Below are 19,590 nucleotides of genomic sequence, written 5' to 3' on the forward strand. Positions count from 1 at the left end.
ATCAAGCCCAGCAGCAGCTGTGAGGTTCACACAAAACGCCCAGCAATGGTCTGTGGCGCCTGCACTTCCTGCAGTCAATATCATAGGAGCGAGGCGCCATATTGCTGTACTGATGCCTTGGTCCCTGCAGGCAAAGCACTCCAGAGAGCTGTGACCAGAACTCCTAACTTTCCCTACACACATGCTTGTGCCTTTCTAGCCAATCATTTCCTACATCTTTTTCCCCTCTAAGGCTTTTAAAAATCTGTGCTTTCAAAGAACAACGTCCTTAGCCAAAGTCTCCTTGTCCATCAAATATTGTACCATACTTCAGTGCTGTGTGATTCCAGCTTTGTTTGTCAAGACACTGGGATAGTGACTTTCAAACAATTTTTAAAAGTAGGACTTTTTCAAATGACCTGTTCAGGCAATTTCAGTGTCATCAATCAATTCAGACATGCCAACTAAGGTAGAATGAAGAGGGTGGTCCCACCACCACCCCTTCACCATCTTGCACACCTGTCCTTGGTCTCTGCAGCTCTTTCCTCAGAGCGCTTTTGAAGGATTCTGGTATCAGTGTCAAAACTGCTGGATTGGGATACACCACGTACTTGCCAAATGTCACTAGATGTAAAAGTCAGCTTTGAGAAGGCACGGCAGAGATCACCAGATACTATGTCAAGGGCATCACAGCTGAGAGCCTGTTCTGCCTTTCCATTGTAGCCATTTAGAATTCTCTACATCTAAGAGCAGCATCTGCAGAATGAGTCACTGTGAGACTCATGAGACAGCAATCACAGTGCCTTGTCACAGGGTGAAGCAAGCACACATAAGAAGTTCTCAGGACAGACATGTCTGTCCCACTGCAAGTCCAGCTCAGGTCTGGACTGGAACTCAGTCACACCCACTGGGACTGGTTTCAATTAATTATACATGGTCAGACACAGTCTGAAAATTCTACAAGTAAACAAGTAAGAATTTTAGGCCACTTCTATTGCAATATTATCATGATCAGTTTATTAGTAGTGATCATTATTAATCTTCCTATGTCAGATTTCTAAATCAACACTTATAGCCATATATAGTCAGGAATACACATCATCATAACTGTGATCAGTATTGTTAGCAATTCCTCTAGGCTCCGCCCAACAGTTACCAAGCAACAGCTTATGTCTCTGGCCTCCAGGTACAAGCTAGGAGTCAGGCTTATAAGAACACTCCTTACTGGGCCAGTCTCTTCTCTTTCTTCCTCTTCTTTCTGTCCTTCTCTGCCCCACTTTCTCTGCCTCTATCCCTTCCCCAGATCCCCTTCCCTTCCCAACAATAAACGTCTTTTATATTAGACCTACGCCATACCCTATTCCTCAGGGTGAACACCTTGGCCAGCCCACTTAGGTACTCCTTCCCACCACATCGCACCGCTGTTTTATAAAACATAAGTATAGAACTACAGCATGTGCAGAGCTCAGCTCTATGCAAGGAAGGTTTGGGGCATCCACTGAGGGTCTTGCAAGGTATCCCATTTGGAATCACATCCTGCTTTAATTTGCTTTGTGTTAGTGAAAGCTATGGCCACTATGGGTCTGCTCTAAGAGTTGGAAAAGGGTAGAGATGGACTGTGTGTACCTGCCCCATCCTGCTACCTAGTCATGTGTTTTACCATTTCTGACAACTATAACATTTAATTTCTTGACATCTGTGCAAAGTCATTCTTCGACCCCAGCAAATTAACATAATTCTGTATATTTCATTTCCTTTGGAAATGAAAAAGTGATGACACTGCATAGGAGAAAGCAAACCTTAGAAAGTGAGGCAGATGTTACTGGATGCTTGCACACTGCGCTCCAGCTCTCCCCTGCACCACAGCTCTAGCACCCTTGCACGCAATGATGTGTTCTGACGGAATACTAGAGGCAGCCATTGCAAAGAAGCAAAATCTGATCTGTCATTTTAAGGGTAGATAAGAAGAATAGGACTCATGTACCCTGGGATGATCCCTCTGGGCCACCCTCTGTTTTTCTTAACCCAATTTCCATCCCTATGGTTGATCCATAAGGGTCACACAATAGACCCCAGAACCCTCTGGTTTCAAACTGTGCCTGGCCACTGGAGGCACCAGCAAGAGGTGAAAGCAAAAAGAGAGTAGGGTGAACATTTATTCCCAGAGCCCCTGGTTCCCAGTTGATCACTGGGTAAATTCATCTCAGCCCCTAACTATAACAGGGCCCCAGAATTTAGCACAACTGACTCCATAATGGAAGGATCACTGAAGCCGTAAAACTTAGCATGTAGATAGCATCGCCTGCCAAAATGAAAACAAACCTTACCCATCAAAGTCCACAGCTCTGACAAAGTCTGTTGGCTTCTATAGTTCTGCTTCTAGTTAACTGTTCTTGTCAGCTGAAGTATCTCAAAGCACAACATGTGTTCTGTGCTTAAAAGCTCACCCTGAGAAAGGCATGGTGCTACACTGGGGTCTAGAATACCCTGTGTAGTCACTGGCCAGGACAATAAGACATTTTCTTGGTTTAAACCCACTGTCTGGGTACTCTCCTCTGGTGGATATTCCACACACGACCCCATAGAGTTCTAATATCTCCCAGCCCCGGTCCTACACTTACTTGTGTAACATGACTCTGTAGCTCCTCTATACCAACTTCATTTTTCTGGGCCTCCAGCTCCATTCTGCACTGCAGCCATCTAATTCCCCATGAAGGTAAGCATTATTGCTACATGCCTCTGGTCATTCCAGGTCCTCAAGAGGCTGCCCTAGATGTCCAGTTCTTCTGCTTCCATCCACTCCCCTGACCATCATTTCATACTCTAAGCTACTAAGGACATTGATGTTGCAGCCCTGTACTAGCATGTTGGCTCACCACTCTGACCGGTGGCATTCTCTTACACATGTTCAGTTAGCCGAACTTGATCCTCTACCAAAATTAACTTATCTTCTCTACCAAACCTGTTTATCACACTGGGTATCTGAGATTACCAGGTTTGCCCCTGTCAGCTCAAGCTCCCAAGCTAAGAACAACACAGCCAGTGCCTCCAGCTCCCTCCCTCAGCATCTCTAAAGTGGGGTCCCGTCTATCAATCTTAGCTACTGATACCTCAGAGTCCTGCATGGGATCCTTGTGCCTACTATGGAGTTGCTGGTTTCTCTATAACTGAACTGACACTATGTCCCTCTCCCTTGCTTCTCATACCTCCTCAGGCCTTCAGGTATTCCTTCCTTCTCCATACTTCAGAAGCAAACCTTCAGCTACAGGGCAATTCCACATCACCCTTGCACCTCCAGCAAGTCCTACCCCTATCACTAGTACATGCCCGAAGTGTGGAAGACCTTTCTCCCTGTACAATACTCTGAGAATTTTATGGCAAGAACCTTGGCTTTGTGAACACTATTTAGTCATCAAGTTCCAGAGATACAGACAGCATACACTTGATGATTCTAGGTCATAACAGAGGTTCAAAGCTCCCATTCCACTTACCCCTTACCCATAAGCATGCATACACCCACACATTCACCTTCAAATCTGCTCAGTATCGCCCTACACTTGCACAAAAGAAATTCTAGTATTCTGCATTGTTCACTTGATTAACTCACAAAGGAGATCTGTGTGTATGGGTGGGTGTGGATGTGTGTGTGTGTGTGTGTGTGTGTGTGTGTGTGTGTGTGTGTGTGTTCCTAAAGAAGATTAATTCAGGAAGAAGACCCACCCTGAATGCCAGCCCACCTGCCTTACTGGTTTGGACTCTGGACTGAATGTAAATGAGAAAGAGCGAGGCTGAGCAACAGCTCTAATCGCTCAGCATCCTGACCCATCCAGATGTGAGCCAGCGGTTCACCATGACACCATAATGAACTGAACCTTTCAGACAGAAGGCAAAACCCTTTCTAACTTCAGCTCCATTAGGAGCTGTCACAGCAGTGTAGTAACTGATACAGAAGGATGCTAAGCTCTAACACCTCTTCAGTTCCTTTTGTGCTGATGTCTTCTAGCTCTTTCCTCTGCCCCTGGGCTCCTTGCCCCCAGTTATCCACACACAAAGGGTAGGATGTGAACCCACATTTTCCATCCTTTAACTCCCCACAGAAAGTCACAGAATGTTCTGCACGTCACAGGTCTTCCCGACCGATGTGCCAGTTTGTAGACATTATTAGTTTATGTGCATTCCTGAATTATTAGCATTGCACTAATGTGCTAAAGCACCTTTGCTAAATTGCCCCAGAACTAATTAAATCTCAGAATGCCCCAGAGAGTCCAATATGATCAGCCACATTGAGGAGAGGCCCAGAACAGCTGTCAGGACAGCAGACTGAAAGGGGTTATATTCTGGGACTCTGCCACCGATTTGTTCCACTGCTAATCCAGCAGTTTAGGACCAGATCCACAGCAATTCTCTAACCTGCTGAATATGCATCATCCCTTCCCTCTTCCCTGGGGCTTTCTCACACCTCCCTGGCTCTCTTGTGCTGAGGGAAAGACAGGTGAACCCCGCTTCTGACAGCTTCCACAAAGAGATTTCAAAGAAAATGGGACCAGGATGCACAGAGGCCTCCATGTAGCATGTCCCTCCCCAACACTATATACTCACTGAGTGCACCACCCAGACCTCCTCTCAGGGTAAACTTGTTCCTGCTTCTCCTCTAGGTTTGGCACACACCATCAAGCAGCAAATGCCTGCAGACCCTTTTCACTCCCTCACGCCTCCATCGCCACAGCATGTTAACTCATACCCTACAAACTACTCCTGCAGGAAACCCTCAAGGTGCCCCATTAGCGGGGTGGTCCTGCCCCCAACATGTGCTTCACTCCTCCACTGTATTTCATGTATCTGCTCCCCAGCCGCTCAGCCGCTCAAAGGAGTGGATGTGTCTAGCTCAGGTATGATCCCCACAGTCTACCTTGGCACACAACAGCAGCAGCATAAGCTCAGGGGCATGCAGAGGAGAATGCAGAGGAGAGATTGTGTGTGCTGCGAAGGCTCACTTAGCCCTGAGCTACAGCAGATTTCCTCAGCATCTTGGAAGCCTAGGTAATTTGCTGAAGGACTGCCAGCCCTTGTCTATCTATTCCAGGACCTCGCAGCCCAGAGAGACTTCCACTGGGACACAGAGCAGTCCTTGGGCCCAGGTTTACAATAAGCAGCAGTTGCTTGTGTCAGGTCCAAAGTTGCTTGTGTACTGGCCCTCATTCTGGGGCCCCACTCCCTTCTACCAAAGGAGCCGTTTCCTCAACACTGCCAAAAGGGACAAAGGCTACCTTTGGTCCCATTAATAAACCAAAGTGCATGCTGGCCTTCAGGTTCACTCAGTATCACAAGTACCTGTGGCTCTCCCTGTCCCCTACCCTAAACTGTTCCAGCTCATGGGCTGCTCTTCACCCAGCTTCTCATTCCTATATAATGTTGCTATTCTGCTAGCTCATTCTCATTCATATTCTCTCTCTCTCCACCCCCACTCCCGATTCCTCCCTTGTTAACTTGTTAATCTCTTTCTCTTCGTCTCTTTGCCTCCATTCCTCTCTCTCTCTTCTCATGGTCCTGTCCAGACTGCTAGACATATTCAGTTACCTTCCCCTCAACCATACTCTGGAGTGGTTGTTACGTTCTCCATTTATAAATCTAGTGCTGAAACTCTCAGTTTATATACACTTGCATCTCTGCTCAGTAAAGCCCGGTGACAGGAGCTACATTACATGCACCCCAGTCCTGCCCTGTTCACACTGGAAGAGAGCAAGCAGTCCTGAAATCCAGCCAACAACAGTCATTGATTTGTTCCTGTTGCCTCTGTCATGTTCCAGCAGGCCTCCACTGCACAGTCCTAAGAGCACACAGCCTTCAGATGCCTCCAAGATATTGACAGAGCCTTTCTTTAGAAAGTATTGGTTCAAATCTTTTGAGGCAAGATTTAGTAGGTACCCCAGATCCTTGAAAAGGGGCCCAGCATCATTTGCTCCAAAGGCAGACAGAAGAGTCAAGAGCAGCAGCATGGAATGCTGCCTCCTAAAGACTGTGATCCTTATAGCAAGAGTAAGATTGTGGTCTCAGAGATCAAAACCCAGTTCTTCATTTCTAAATGCACTCTCCACCCACACCTAAGAAATTTCTCTAGTCCACCAGACCCTCCATGTCTTAACCCAAGGGAGGAGAAGATGCTTGCCCCAGCACCCAGTGGTAGAAGGAAGCAGACATATATAGTGCACAGTGGCTGGTTCAGGTGGGCAACATGAAGAAGACAGCAGTGCCCAGCTTCCCAATCCTCAACCTACATTTGTGGGATTATATTAAGAGTGGGAAGCGCAGGCCCCTGGAAGCTTCCCTAAATACTGTATAGCTCCACACATGTTCACAGCCCTAGGTGCCCAAGTCCACCTTTTTCCAAGCAACACCAAGAATGAATGGGAAGGTTGTGTAAAGAATCAGACGCCCCTGTATCCACATCCCTTCCCCCTCCCCAGCACTGCCTCTGCTATAGGCACCGTACTTGTCAGTAAAGGACAATATAGCTGGCTAAGGGGGATGAGAAGACTCTGCAGGAGGCAAACACTGAAATAATCTAGGGGCCACGGACTAGCAAGAAATGCAAAGAGGTGGTGGACTGCGACAAATAGCCCAGTCCCAGACCATAGTGAAACAGGCCAGGCAAATCAATGATCTAAATGGTGGGGCACTGGAGAAACTTCAGCAAGAAGCACAGGTTCCTCTATGTTCTGTACACTCTGGACAGGTTCTTAAGTCCAGAATGAGAATCAGAAAGTCAGTGACTGGACTAAAACCAACATAGCCTCTATATGGACATAACAAAAGACCAGAAGTAAGGGAGGTCATAGGTCAAGAATCCAGAAGTTGATGGAAAGACAGGTCAACAGAGCTCTGCTCAGGAGGAGTGGCCATGCCTCTTGCCTATGGGAAGAATCAGGCACAGTGCTGTGATGGGCAGATGATGGGGGATTAGGGCAGACTAGGCAGGTACAGTGGGAAGGCAGGAGGGCTGTAGAACCTGAGTCACAGGGAACAGGAACCATCCTGGGCCACAACAATTTGAGAATATGTAGCACTTAGCTCTCAAATAAAAACATTTCATCCAACAGGGAAGCTCCTTAAGGCAGAAAGAAGCAACTCAAACTAGCTTCAGGAAGTCCTGAAATTATCCAGATTCAATAGCTCCCCCACTAACCCTTCCACAGTAAACAATAAAGTCTGCTGAGAGTCGCTCTTAGACAAGCCAAGAGTTCACGTAGAAGAGTCTAAGTCAAGCCCACATGCTGCAGCAGAAACCGGTCAGTCACCAGAAAGAGGTTTAGACCAACCAAGCCACCTGGAAAGGACACTCCAACCTTCAGAGCTGCCTGCAGGCTGTATAGTGTGCTCCAGATTTTCCACTTTTATGAGGTAGGCTTTGGTGGTGCAGCTGGCTTTGAGTCATTTCTACTCCTGTAAGTAACTGTAATAAACTTACTGGTTCACCAAGGTTGACTTTGTTGTGTCCATACTTTGGTCTCCCTATCTATGGTGAGTAGGTGTGTGTGTGTGTGTCTGCGTGTGTGTGTGTGTGTGTGTGTGTGTGTGTGTGTGTGTGTGTGTGTGTGTGTGTGTACGCGCGCCTGTTGGTGTCTGTTTCCAGAGAGACTCTAGCCAGCCCAAGCATGACAAACATAGCTTTGACAAACAGGCTTTGCCCTTCTCCCTCATTTTCTTTTGCCTGGTTAAAAGAAATTTACATTCCTAAAGCTAGTTCACAAAGTATGTTCCCTTATTTGGTCACTTCCTCCTCTTTCGGTTAACTACCAAGGTCCAGCTCTCAGAGTACAGAAGTAATCAAATGTCCCCTTTGGCCCACCTAATTAACACGCCCAGTTAAAATTAAACACCTCATCCTAACACAGGGAGTCCCCTTTTACCTTTATAAGCTGCCATTTGCCTACAGGCCGTATCAGTCTCCTCTCTCCAGAGGAAGTCCTTTGTCCTCTATAAGTACCCCTTCTCTCTCTCCCCTGGTCACTTCCCCTTCTCCCTCTTCTTCTACCTCCTGTCTTTGTCTCTTATTCTCTGTCCTTCGTTCCTCTGGAGCAAGCAAATCTCCTTTGCGCTGAGCTACGGTTGGTTCCTAAGGTTCCCTGAGTTATTAGGAGTGGAGAAATCAGAGTCATCACTCACTTTCCCAGGGAGAAAGTGTGCCACTCAGATGGCTGCCGCACACACACCCTCGCCACCTGCAAATTCTCAAATGCAGCTCAGAACCATCTTCATCAAGTCTCAAGCAACTGTGTCACAAGGCACAGAGCTAAAGGAAATACAGTCCAAAACTCCGAGGTGTCTTCAAGAAGACCTGCAAACGACCATGTGTTCTTGCATGGGATGTGTTTAACATGAGCAATGGGGAATTTTACAGTTCTCTTTTCAGGGAATGACCCCAGAAATAGGAAACTTCAGGGGCTCAGAAGCCACTTTCACAAGCTTGACATATTGATTTCTGTAGGCTGAAAAATGTTTTTCAAAAACACCAGCTGTTCCTCATAACAACAGGGAAAAAAACTCTATTCCCAGTTCCTCTTACTATTGAAATGCAGAATAAAATAAAAAAATGTTGAATACATATTCTAAATGTTATTTTAACTTGCCAGGGTTCAGAGGAGAGAGAAAAACCACTTATTTTGTTTTCTTCTAATTGCTTTAACAAGCTAAGGAGTCAAGGTCAATTTCTGAAATGTCACTGAAGTGCTCTTTACAGTGCATGTACTGCAGGAATTAGGTGACCACTTTCCGACTGCAATGTTGTGCTTGGCGGCCTAGGGAGCACCATGCAGTGTGTGGAACTCAGCCGTAAGCAGCTGGGCATAAGGGCTCTTCTACATCCCTGAGAGTCGTCCGCCCAGACCAGAGATGGGGAAAACAACTAGGCCTCTACCTGCCCATTAGGTATCTGTGAAATTAAAGTTCTTTTAGGCCACCAGGATCAATGAAGGATGAGGATATTTTCCACAGAGCTTATCACTGTGTACACTGATAATCCTGTGAGAAGTCGGTGCCTCCCTCCCTGCTTCCCTCCCTGCCTCCCTCCCTGCCCCCCTGCCTGCCTGCCTGCCTGCCTGCCTGCCTGCCTGCCTGCCTGCCTGCCTTGCTACAGTCACTATCTAATTTTCAAGGAGTGGACTACAAACAGTAGGAAGCTTACAAAGGAACTTTCATTTCTTCCTGAGGTACAGGAAACCAGCCCTGCCAGAGGCCTGGGGAAGGAGTGTTCCCTGCCTCCCAAAGGCAGAGATGGCATTGAGTGTTAAGGCAGGAATGTGGTGGCACAGGACACAGCCTGAAAGAGCAGATCTTGCTCCTCACCTGTCCCCAAATAAGTAGGGGACGCTGGATAAACACCTTGGCTACACTTAAATTCCTCAGGGACCGAATTAGAAAAGGAGTTTAAACACCCAGTTGTTTTTTAACCAATCTTACAAGAGCACATACTGTGTTGTTCAATTTACACAGCATTCTCAAAATGACAAAATCACAGATTTGGAGACTAGACCTGTGGAAACCTGATGGGAGAGCAATGTGGGTAAAGGGGCAGCAACAGGTGAGCTTCGAGGGAACAGGGCAACTGTGCCACCTGCTGGCAGAATGGCTGACAACTCCATACAGGCAACAAGTGACCTGAACCACAGGGTACACTGTGAATGTTGATACTCCTTAGCTTTGTGTGAAGGGGTGGGGACATGGGGCTGTTCTGCACTGTCTTTGAAACACAAAAGCACAATGTTTATTTTTAAGGGTTTTTTACACTCTGAATTGCAAAACCCTATCTTCTCTGTAGACCTTATATTTTTAAATATTTCATTAACTAAATAATATTTATTAAGAATTCCTTTACAGGAATGCATTGAGTGAGTAGGGGTGTGTGTGTGTGTGTGTGTGTGTGTGTTTGTACACACATGCATGGGTGCAGGCATATATTGCCTTACTTTTCAAGTTATGCAAAAATACAATTTCCAAATGATAAGTTTCAAATATATAGGTTGAATGAAAGCACACCAGAAACAGAAATATACAGAAGTACATTTCCATCATTGGAGGATATAATGACAGTTTTCTATGCAATAATAAAAAGGGTAAGGAATTTAACATCACAAAGAAATGCAAGGGACAGTAAAGGATAAATGATGAACTGGGGGATGTTTTAAGAGCACAGGACAGTCCAGAAGCACAGTGAGTTAATGGTATGAATGAGAAATACCCCAGTCATCTCCAAGCACAAACAGCCAATAACCTACACATGCATACGAGAATCCATTAGTGACGAAGGCTACAGATTCAAAGTTTTAAAGCATGCTTTGCATGAGAACAACCGGATAACTACAGACTCAGTAGAGGCAAAGAGGTCAAAGGTGGGTGCAGTCTCAGCTGGAAGAGAGCTGGGATCTGAAGTCTCAGGTCACTCTGACAACACCCACACGTGTTGAAATGTAAAGCAGTCCTTTACCCCAAATTGTGTGATGAGCTGTGTACCTAAGTCAAAAATGGTACGCAAAGACTAAAGATAAAACTGCATGTTAAATGCATTAAAACAACACTACTTCCCCTCAACTATAGGTCCACACCTATGACAAAATGTCACATGGCTTTTAAAAATGACAACAGTTGGCATCTGCTGATTGTTTGGGGTTGGGATGTCTAGCAAAACAGTCACAAGTACCATATACAGGCCGTGTCAGTATTTTTCAAGCTGGGAGTAGTGACATATTCCTTTAATTCCAGTACTACGAGGCTTAAAAAAAGCAAATCTCTTTGAATTCAAGGCCACCCTGGTCTACATAGCAAGCTCCAGGCCAGTCAGGGATATCATCGTGGGGAGCAATCTTCTCTCCTAAGGCACCATGCTTTCCTCTTGAGGTTGACAACTAAATGAAGCACTCTCTATGGAACACTGAGAATCGCCCCTGCAGCAGAAGAGGTGCTAGTGAAAGAAGAAGTGTTTGATAGTGAAAAAAACTATAGTCTTAAAATGTATACCTGAGCACATACTGTCTTATAAGCTTACTTAACATACTTGTACACATGCATGCACACACAGGACAGGACACTGTTAATAGGACAAAATGGCTGCCTACAGATTTTCATGAACCCTACATCTGACAGAGGGCTAATATCCAAAATGTATAAAGAACTCAAGAGTTAAACAACAACAACACAAATAACCCAATTTAAAAATGGGGTACAGAGCTAAACAGAGAATTGTCAACAGAGAAATCTCAAATGGCCGAGAAGCCTAAATAAATGTCCAAAGCATTTAGTCATCAGGGAAATGTAAGTCAAAACAACGCTGAGATTACATCTTATACCTGTCATAATGGCTAAGTTCAAAAACTAAGTGATCGCACATGCTGGCAAGGATGTGGAGAAAGGGTAGCACTCCTTCATTGCTGGTGGGAGTGCGAACTTAGTACAACCACTTTCAAAGTCAATCTACAATTTCTCAGAAAACTGGGAATAGTCCTACCTCATGACCCAGATATACCTACCACTCCTGGCATACCCAAAAGATGTCCTACCATACCACAAGGACATATGTCCCACTATGCTCATAGCAGCCTTATGCAGACTATGCCTGCTGCAAGTCAGTATCTTTTAGACATGACAGAAATGCTGTACCTGTGAAATCTCAAAACTACAGTTGCCTAAAACGGCATTCATAATTACCATAGCAATTGACATGCCAAGAGGATAATGAGAATGTTTCAAGGCCTCACTCCTAAATGAAGAGCTATAGGCAGTTAGGGGACATTTAGAGAGGGAAGATCAACTTTCTCCAGAGACTTCCTCCAAATAGTTTAACCAGTCTCAAGTCATCAGCACTAAACCTATGTATATATGGGTAACACTAAGTGAACTTGATAGATGCTACACACACATACACGCACGCACGCAGGCACACATGTGCATGTAACAATAATTATACAACATGAGGGAATGAGCCCTAAAACAGAAGTGAAAGAAGAGTTGGAGAAGAAAGAAGTATGAAAATGATGCAAATATCATATACTCATGTATAAAATTCTCAAAAAATTAAATTTTTAAAGATATGGTTCAGTGGTTACATATACACACTTCTTCCAGAATACAACATCAGTTCCCAGTGCCCATGTGGGACAGCTTGCAATTACTTGTAACTCCAGCTCCAGAAGATCCATGCCCCCTTCTGTCTCCTGTGGGTACCAACATACATGTGACAAACAATCACAGATACAGGCACACACACACACACACACACACACACACACACACACACACACACACAGTCACATACATACATGAAAATTTTAAAAATGTTAAAAGTGTATCTGCTACACTGGAGAAAGTCCTGTCAAGATGTATGGGGCGGAGGGTGGAGTAAGGCCTCTCGTCACGGGCAGTGTCACAGGTACATTACCTGTACTCAGAGATTCAGTTAGAGTTGCCTTCTCGGAATTTCCCATGTTGTGAAAGGAGACAACAGGATGAGGGAGCTGGTGCAGTCGGAAAGTGCTTACCTTGCAGGAACAAGGATCAGACTCTAGAGTAAAAAGCTTTTTAAAAACATAGGTGTGGTAGCACACTCTTAGAATGTCTTCTCTGGAAGGAAGAGACAAGTAGAGCCCTGGGCTTCTCCGGGCAGGCAGCCTAGCCTAAACAGTGAGCGTGTGATGTCTACTCTTGGTTGCCAACTTGACTGCATCTGGATTAAACTATAATTCAGAAATGAAGGGCATGCCTCTGAGAGATTTCCTGCTTGGTCTGAAGTGAGATAGGAAAACATAAACCTTTGATCTGGATCTTAAAGTGGGAAGACACCGCCTGCTGAAAGCCTATATGCGGACATGGAAGGAGGAAGCTTTCGCTCTTTGCCTGCCTGCCCTCACCTGACTAGCACATCCCTTTCTTCACTGGCATTGGAGCCTACTCCTTCAGGATCCCAGTGTATACAGTAGACCAGCTGAGACACCCAACTCAGTGGACCGATCAACTATGAGATTCTTGGACTTTCTATTCACAGCCAGACACTGTTGGATTAGCAGAACTACAGCCTGTAAGACATTCTAATAAGTGTCCTTTTCATATATTGATATAATCATTCCATAAGTTCTGTGACTCTAGAGTACCTTGATGAATACAGAGCTCAAAGCCAGTGGGACACCCTGTCTAGTAGACAGAAACTGAGGATCAATAACTGAGGATCTCTTCATCTCCCTATGCATATCTGTATACACCAGAACACACACACACACACACACACACACACACACACACACACACACCAAAAGTTAAAACATTCAATGCTGCGTCCAGGCCTTTATGGGCCATAAGTTGGTAGGAGCTTTCTAGGGAGAAGTGTAGTAATATGTATTTTCTGACTAGGCAGACCTATAGTCAAGAATTTAATCACACGAACATACACATATGTAAAGACATTGTACTAAGTTGTTTATAATACACAAGAAAAATAGTAATATAAATTGTCACCAACTGTGCCCTGGCTGGTCTCAACACTGGAATATGGGGACTGAAAAAGCTGATGCCACAGTACCACATAATAAAGTATAGAAATAGAGAGATAAGTTCTAGCCCAGCTACATGAGAACTTATTACTGCACCCCAAAATCAGACCTAGCTCTGGGAAGAACTCAGTATGTCGAAAGATACCCTGATCCTAGTCATCCTCAGAAAGGTCAGGGGTGCAGCAGGAGAAAGCGGTGGAACCACAGGAACAGGCACTAACGGCAGAGAACTAGTTCTCAGAAGGACCAGGTAGACACCAGAAAGGCTGCCTTGACCAGAGCTGCTGAACGTGCAACAAGCAGTAGGGTGCAGAAAAGAAGAGAGGAGGCAGTGTTCATGCATATATCTGTGTGTCCGCATGTGGTGTGTAAAAGAGACAGGCAGTGAGATGGAGAAGCAGAGACACAGAGAGAACAGCACTGTCCATAACCCACATCAGTGAATTACAGAGCTAGGGCTGTCCAAGTTTCAGCTTCAGAGATGGTATGACTTTATCCTAAGCAACTTCTCTCTAAAGCCTTCCAAATGACTTTAGGTTCCCGCCCCCCAAACACACACACACACACACACACACTGAAATCTCACACTGAGGGACAGCAGCCAGCCTACCGCCATGTCAGGGTTCTATTAACACACAAAGTAGCAAGGGCCACGTGATCACCTAGAGCGCTCTATAGAGGATTGGAAAAATGTTTTAATCAGCTGCCACAGATGCTGGCAATGAGCCTCAGCCACCCACCTGGACACCTGTTAAGTATAAATTGATGAATTACTTAATAATTCATCCAATCTGTGCTGAGATTTTGCATACCAAGCATCTTGCTGCATCAGTGGGAGACATTTACAGTTTAAAAAAAAATTAAAAACAGCAATTCAAGAGGGTGGCCTGGGGTCGAAGGCCAGGTCCTCTTGTTACCTAACAGACAGCAGGCAGATGTCTTCCCTTCTCAGTGTTCAAGTGTGCTGTCCTTAGAACACAGGAGACAAAAGAGCTATAGCCAGATGGATATAACAGCTAACAGCACTAATGTACACTGGGTCTTCCGACTACTATGCTAAACTCCACAGAGGTCCTGTCTCATTTAACACTCAAAGCACTCACACAAATTAGCAGTTTTTACTCCTGTGCTATCGATGACAAAACTGAAGCTACAGCAGGACAGCAAAGCTGGAGCAGCCAAACCTTGACACATGCTGGGCCCCACATAGCACACTTAGGACACCACAGCACAGCCCACCTTGAAGGCAGGAAAGAGTGTGAGCATCAAACAACCGCAGGCCCACAGCAGTGGCCGAGGCGCCCTTGAAATAGCTCTGCATCTCCCTCTAGAAGGTAATCTGCAGATGTGCCAGGGTATACCCACTTCATACCATGCTTGGGGCCACCCTTGACCCCACTTTATTTGCTTCAGAGTTGAAATCTAGCCAGGAACATAGACAAAGGAAGTCCATGCTGTTTTTTTCTTCAAGAACAGCCACCACAGTCTAGTCTTCAGTCAGCAGTGACCGATCAGCCTGCCTTTCTTGGCTCCATCCGTCCACTGAGTATCACCTTACCTCACACTCAAGACTGTCCAGGTCCACTGTACTCACATTCGAATGCATGTTCTTGATGACTGCCCTTCTGCCCATCAACACTTTGCTTCCAAAAGCTCCTCGACTCACCGAGGTAGAGACAGAGTTTTACCACTGCTGTGATACCCACATCTCCTCTCCTGACCAGCATGCCGTGGGTCTGACCTACTGCATGACATCTTCACCTCAAGGACTATTCTAAGATCAGTAAGCAACCACTGAACCAGACGGAGAGACCTGCTCGAGCACACAGCACTCCCAAGTACAAGCCTGAAAGCAGGTCTTAGCTGCCACCGCCCTTGATAAAACCTAACACACAGCACTGACCTGCATCTCCCTCTTCACCCAGGTTCAGCACGATGATGCAGATGTGCTTTCGCAGCTGGCGCGTGTTGGAAAACTTCCGGCAGCACTTGCTACACTCCAAGCTGCTAGGGGCCAGTCTGCTCCCTTCTTCTGGAGCCAGGGGACCATCCTCAATGGGGCTCACGAGGTTTTCTACTACTTCCTCTTCAGTGCTGGGCTTCTTTGTGGAACCCTTAGGCCTGCCTCTCTTTCTCTTCATAACCAAAAACTCTGTAAAAGAAACAAGGCAGGAGGCAGTCACATGAGGGGCAAAGGAGGACAGTTACTCAACTTCTTTATGTAGGAATGGTCCTGTGTTTCGTTAAAATAAGAGGTCTGAAGCAGTTCCCCAAATTACCAGCTGCAAGTATCTTTAATGTTAATGCCGATGTATCTATCTACTAATGGCAATTGATTTTGCAATATCCTGCTTCAAGACTATCAACTGGACAAAACCTTTGCACGCAGTCCTTCAATAAAGCTGGAAGGGGCACAAGTTCATATCGTGGCTGGAAGTACACAAATTCTGTCCCTTATTAATCCCTGCTTCCACTTAAATCCAGTTCTCAGAAAGTGCTTCAGGACGCCTTTGTAGAAGGTTTTCAGGGACTGCTGAGAGTGACACATTCCTAATGAGTTACACAACTATTCTGATTATGTCAAAGACTCAAATTGTCCTGGTAAAAAGGAGAAAAAATATTATAATGTAAAGCCACAAATTGCAGAGCAAAAGATAATATTTTTCAAGTTGCCTAGTGACCTGGGGATTTTTAAATAGCATGATCCGAACTGCTTCAGAGTGAGTTCCAAACTACGATACGAAGCATTCTGGTCCATTAGAGCTCATCATGAGGCTGGAATGGAGGTGGAGTGAAGCAGGGAGCGGGAATCAGGTAGAACCGCACACAATCATGTGGGCAGGGACTGTAGAACCGCACACAATCATGTGGGCAGGGACTGTAGAACCGCACACAATCATGTGGGCAGGGACTGTAGAACCGCACACAATCATGTGGGCAGGGACTGTAGAACCGCACACAATCATGCGGGCAGGGACTGTAGAACCGCATACAATCATGCGAGCAGGGACTGTAGAACCGCATACAATCATGCGAGCAGGGACTGTAGAACCGCACACAATCATGCGGGCAGGGACTGTAGAACCGCACACAATCATGTGGGCAGGGACTGTAGAACCGCACACAATCATGCGGGCAGGGACTGATACAGTTCTATGGACATGGTATGCCAGGGAAGGACTCTGAAAAGCTATGGCCCCAGATTGATGGCGCCCCCAGTGCTAGAGCTGTCACTGGACAACCCCTCAGGGTTGAGGGGTCCTAGGGTTTGGTGCCATCTTCGGTAAAGGCTTGGTTGTGGAAAGGTGAGACTTGCAATGAGAAACACCAGCCATTTTATTCAACTTAGCACCATGGCACCCTTTAATTAAGGGAGTCACCCAAACCCATGAGGCAGGGAGGGAAAGGGGAGCAGTCTGCAAGGCAGAGCAGCATGACTGCAGTGCTCTAGCCAGCCAACCCACCTCAAGCATTCAGGGACCCTGGAATGGGACAAGAAACCCCCTGGGAAGGGAGCACCCTATGAGACAGAGTCTCTGCAGAGATACAATGCCAACCACAGGTCAGCACTGCCTGAGGATCTAGGCTACAGCCTAGGAAGTGCGGACCATTTCAGACTTCAATCTATCTCACTAGGGCATATGGGCTGGGTAAAAATGGAAGTAAATAGAGACATGAAGACACACTAAGAGACTGTACAAAGCTGCCAACCGATTAAAGCCCTTTGGTCCCCTTGCCATCCCCTAAATACCACCATCAAGGGACAGAGGCTGTGTTTGAGGAGGACCAGCTGCTGGGCACTGAAGGTTGAAGGAAGGAATCCAGTAATGGAATAAAAACAAAGCCTTTATGCCAGCGTCTTGCAAATGTCCTATTATTATTCTTTACAGCAGCATGTGCAACCCAAAGGAACAGCAATTAACATCCAAGAAGCAGCATTAGCAGAATCTATAAAAGACCCACCTCACACCCACCAGCTTAGCTGCACATGGCACTTACTGAAGTCTGGCCCAGCCCTAGCCTGGTGGCTAGCAATGCTCTGCTGTGCAGACAGAAGCTGCTCTCTGAACGTCCTGAGCATGCGGCTGTGTAGTCAAGATAGATTTAATCCATGGAGAGGTATGATCCTTGCCCTGGGTAACCTCCAGCCTTTACGTGCTTCCTGATAGGTGTGTCTATGTCTGCCTGAAAGTGTGACCTAGGTGCCGTGTGAAGGGGACTTCACAACACGACATAGCAGCTTGGCCCTCCAGATGGACTGAAGAGAATTGGTAATTCCAGGAGGGTAGAGGTCACAGAAGAGCAGTATGTCTTCCAGACCAAAGTAGAGGCTGGGTGCACTAGAGCTAGAGGGACTTCCCGTGAGTTCCCACCCCATGCACCAAGGATGGAAAGGGGGTGATGAGCCCAGCCTGGGAGCCGTTCTAGTCGCAGCCTCAGCCTGCATGGAGGCTCTAACTGTGTTCTGCAAGTTCCTCTAGCAAGTCGGCAAACCTGAGGAAGACCAGAACAATCCACCAAACTGGAGCTACCCATTCAGAGGTTCAGCCATGGCTGGTGTCTTGTAGAGAGCTGTGTCCTCACCTGTAGGACGGGGAGACTCAGCGTAAACAGTACCCCTGCTTTGACAAGGGATATCCAGGCACGTATGTGCTGGGCTGGTAGGTGCTGATGACACACAGCAGGAGCACGGCACAAAGAGCAGCAGGGCAAACGGTGAGTCTCTTTGCCAGTGAACTGCTCTAGGCAGGCAGAGGCCTCCTCCTGACTGTGCCGTATGTCTCTTAGCACCTTAGCCAGTGTCCTGACCCCACAAAGCCAGGCAGACTGAACTAATGAGCAGTGTGGAATCTGGTGGTTAAGAAAGAAAAAAATCAGCCCTGAAAGCCTCCAACACACAACAGCGACAAAACTAATCTTCCATCCTCTCCATCCATAATTCAGATCCTCGAAACCAATTAGTTAGCTAAAAATGAAATATTCATAAATGAGCTTGGAATAATTTAAGTTCTGAAAACAAGTTGCTGCTGTCAACTACCCACATTTTCATGAGGAGCTGTGAATTCTGGAGCTGGGAAGAAAAGCACGCAGCCTCAAGTCAAAGCACTAGAACAGACTGGCTGCCTTCCTCCTCAGCTCCTCCCTGAGTCCCTTGCCTCAGACTGTCACTGGGCTCTGGCCATTTGTCCTAAGTCTACAGAGGAAGTGACTCTGCCCACTCATTTCTGTCCTAGCCTTCTGTTCCAGGTTTTTCCTGCCACTGGCCCTTGTCTCCTTTTCATTTCCTGACTCTGGAACATCCCATTGTTCTGAACAAGTCTGCCCCACAATCCTCAAACAAGGGGCTGTCTTCTGGAAATGGAGCGGCTGTGATTAGGCACACTACCCAGCCCTCCTAAGGTCGAGGCTGCTGCCATCCCTCACAGGAGGAAGGCTGGCAAGGGCTAGTAGCCCTCTCTTGAGGTTCTGGCCCTCTTCACCCTACACCAACGTCCCAGACGCACAAATCTAGGAGGTGCTAGGATATATATATATATATATATATATATATATATATATATATATATATATATATATATCCCTGTCAACCCCCACCCCCACCCCAAGTCCACTTCCTTCCCTGTAGGTCAGACCCTAATGAACATCCTAAAAGGTGGTTCTATCCAAATCTTAGCACCTTCTCCTTGACGCTGCCAATGGCTACTGGGGCAGGACTAGCCATGTCCTCACTAGATTGTCACATGCACAAGTCCATGGACTGTGTATTCAACTACAGTTTCCTAAGTCCTTTTCCTCTCCTCCCACTATAAACCCTGAGGCTTGAGCTGCCTTTTAATTCCTGGGTCTTGCTGGTTCTTAAATGGAAGTAGAGAGGTGTAAACAGGTAAGTAGCAAAATAATCAGTGTGTGACAAGAGCCAAAGGGGCTTTTGGAGAATGAGCTGTGTCTTGTGTTCTAAGTTTCCAACAAAAGAAAGGGACCGAGCCATTGTGTATCTGAGCCTATGAATTCAACTCTCTTTGTCAGAAAAATCACCCTTAAAGATCCAAAGCCAAAAGCCCTAGCAAAGAAAGGAAAT

The 19,590-nt window shown here is 46.3% G+C and overlaps 1 protein-coding gene across 10 annotated transcripts in view; it reads right to left on the bottom strand.

The window, feature by feature from the left end:
* The window catches only part of Zfat (zinc finger and AT hook domain containing), a 174,861-nt gene that overhangs the window by 113,718 nt on the left and 41,553 nt on the right, over positions 1-19,590 (bottom strand). For 7 of the 10 annotated variants that reach the window (XR_015624236.1, XM_087558062.1, NM_001414958.1 and 4 more), the window contains 1 exon segment: positions 15,415-15,663. Coding sequence is in view for 5 of the 10 variants with exons in the window: in NM_001414958.1 (NP_001401887.1) it covers positions 15,415-15,663 (249 nt within the window). In the remaining 5 variants the exon portion in view is untranslated. 10 annotated transcript variants of the gene reach the window in all.

The sequence above is a fragment of the Rattus norvegicus genome, chromosome 7, assembly GCF_021556685.1.
Source record: "Rattus norvegicus strain SHRSP/BbbUtx chromosome 7, alternate assembly SHRSP_T2T, whole genome shotgun sequence".
NCBI lineage: Eukaryota > Metazoa > Chordata > Mammalia > Rodentia > Muridae > Rattus > Rattus norvegicus.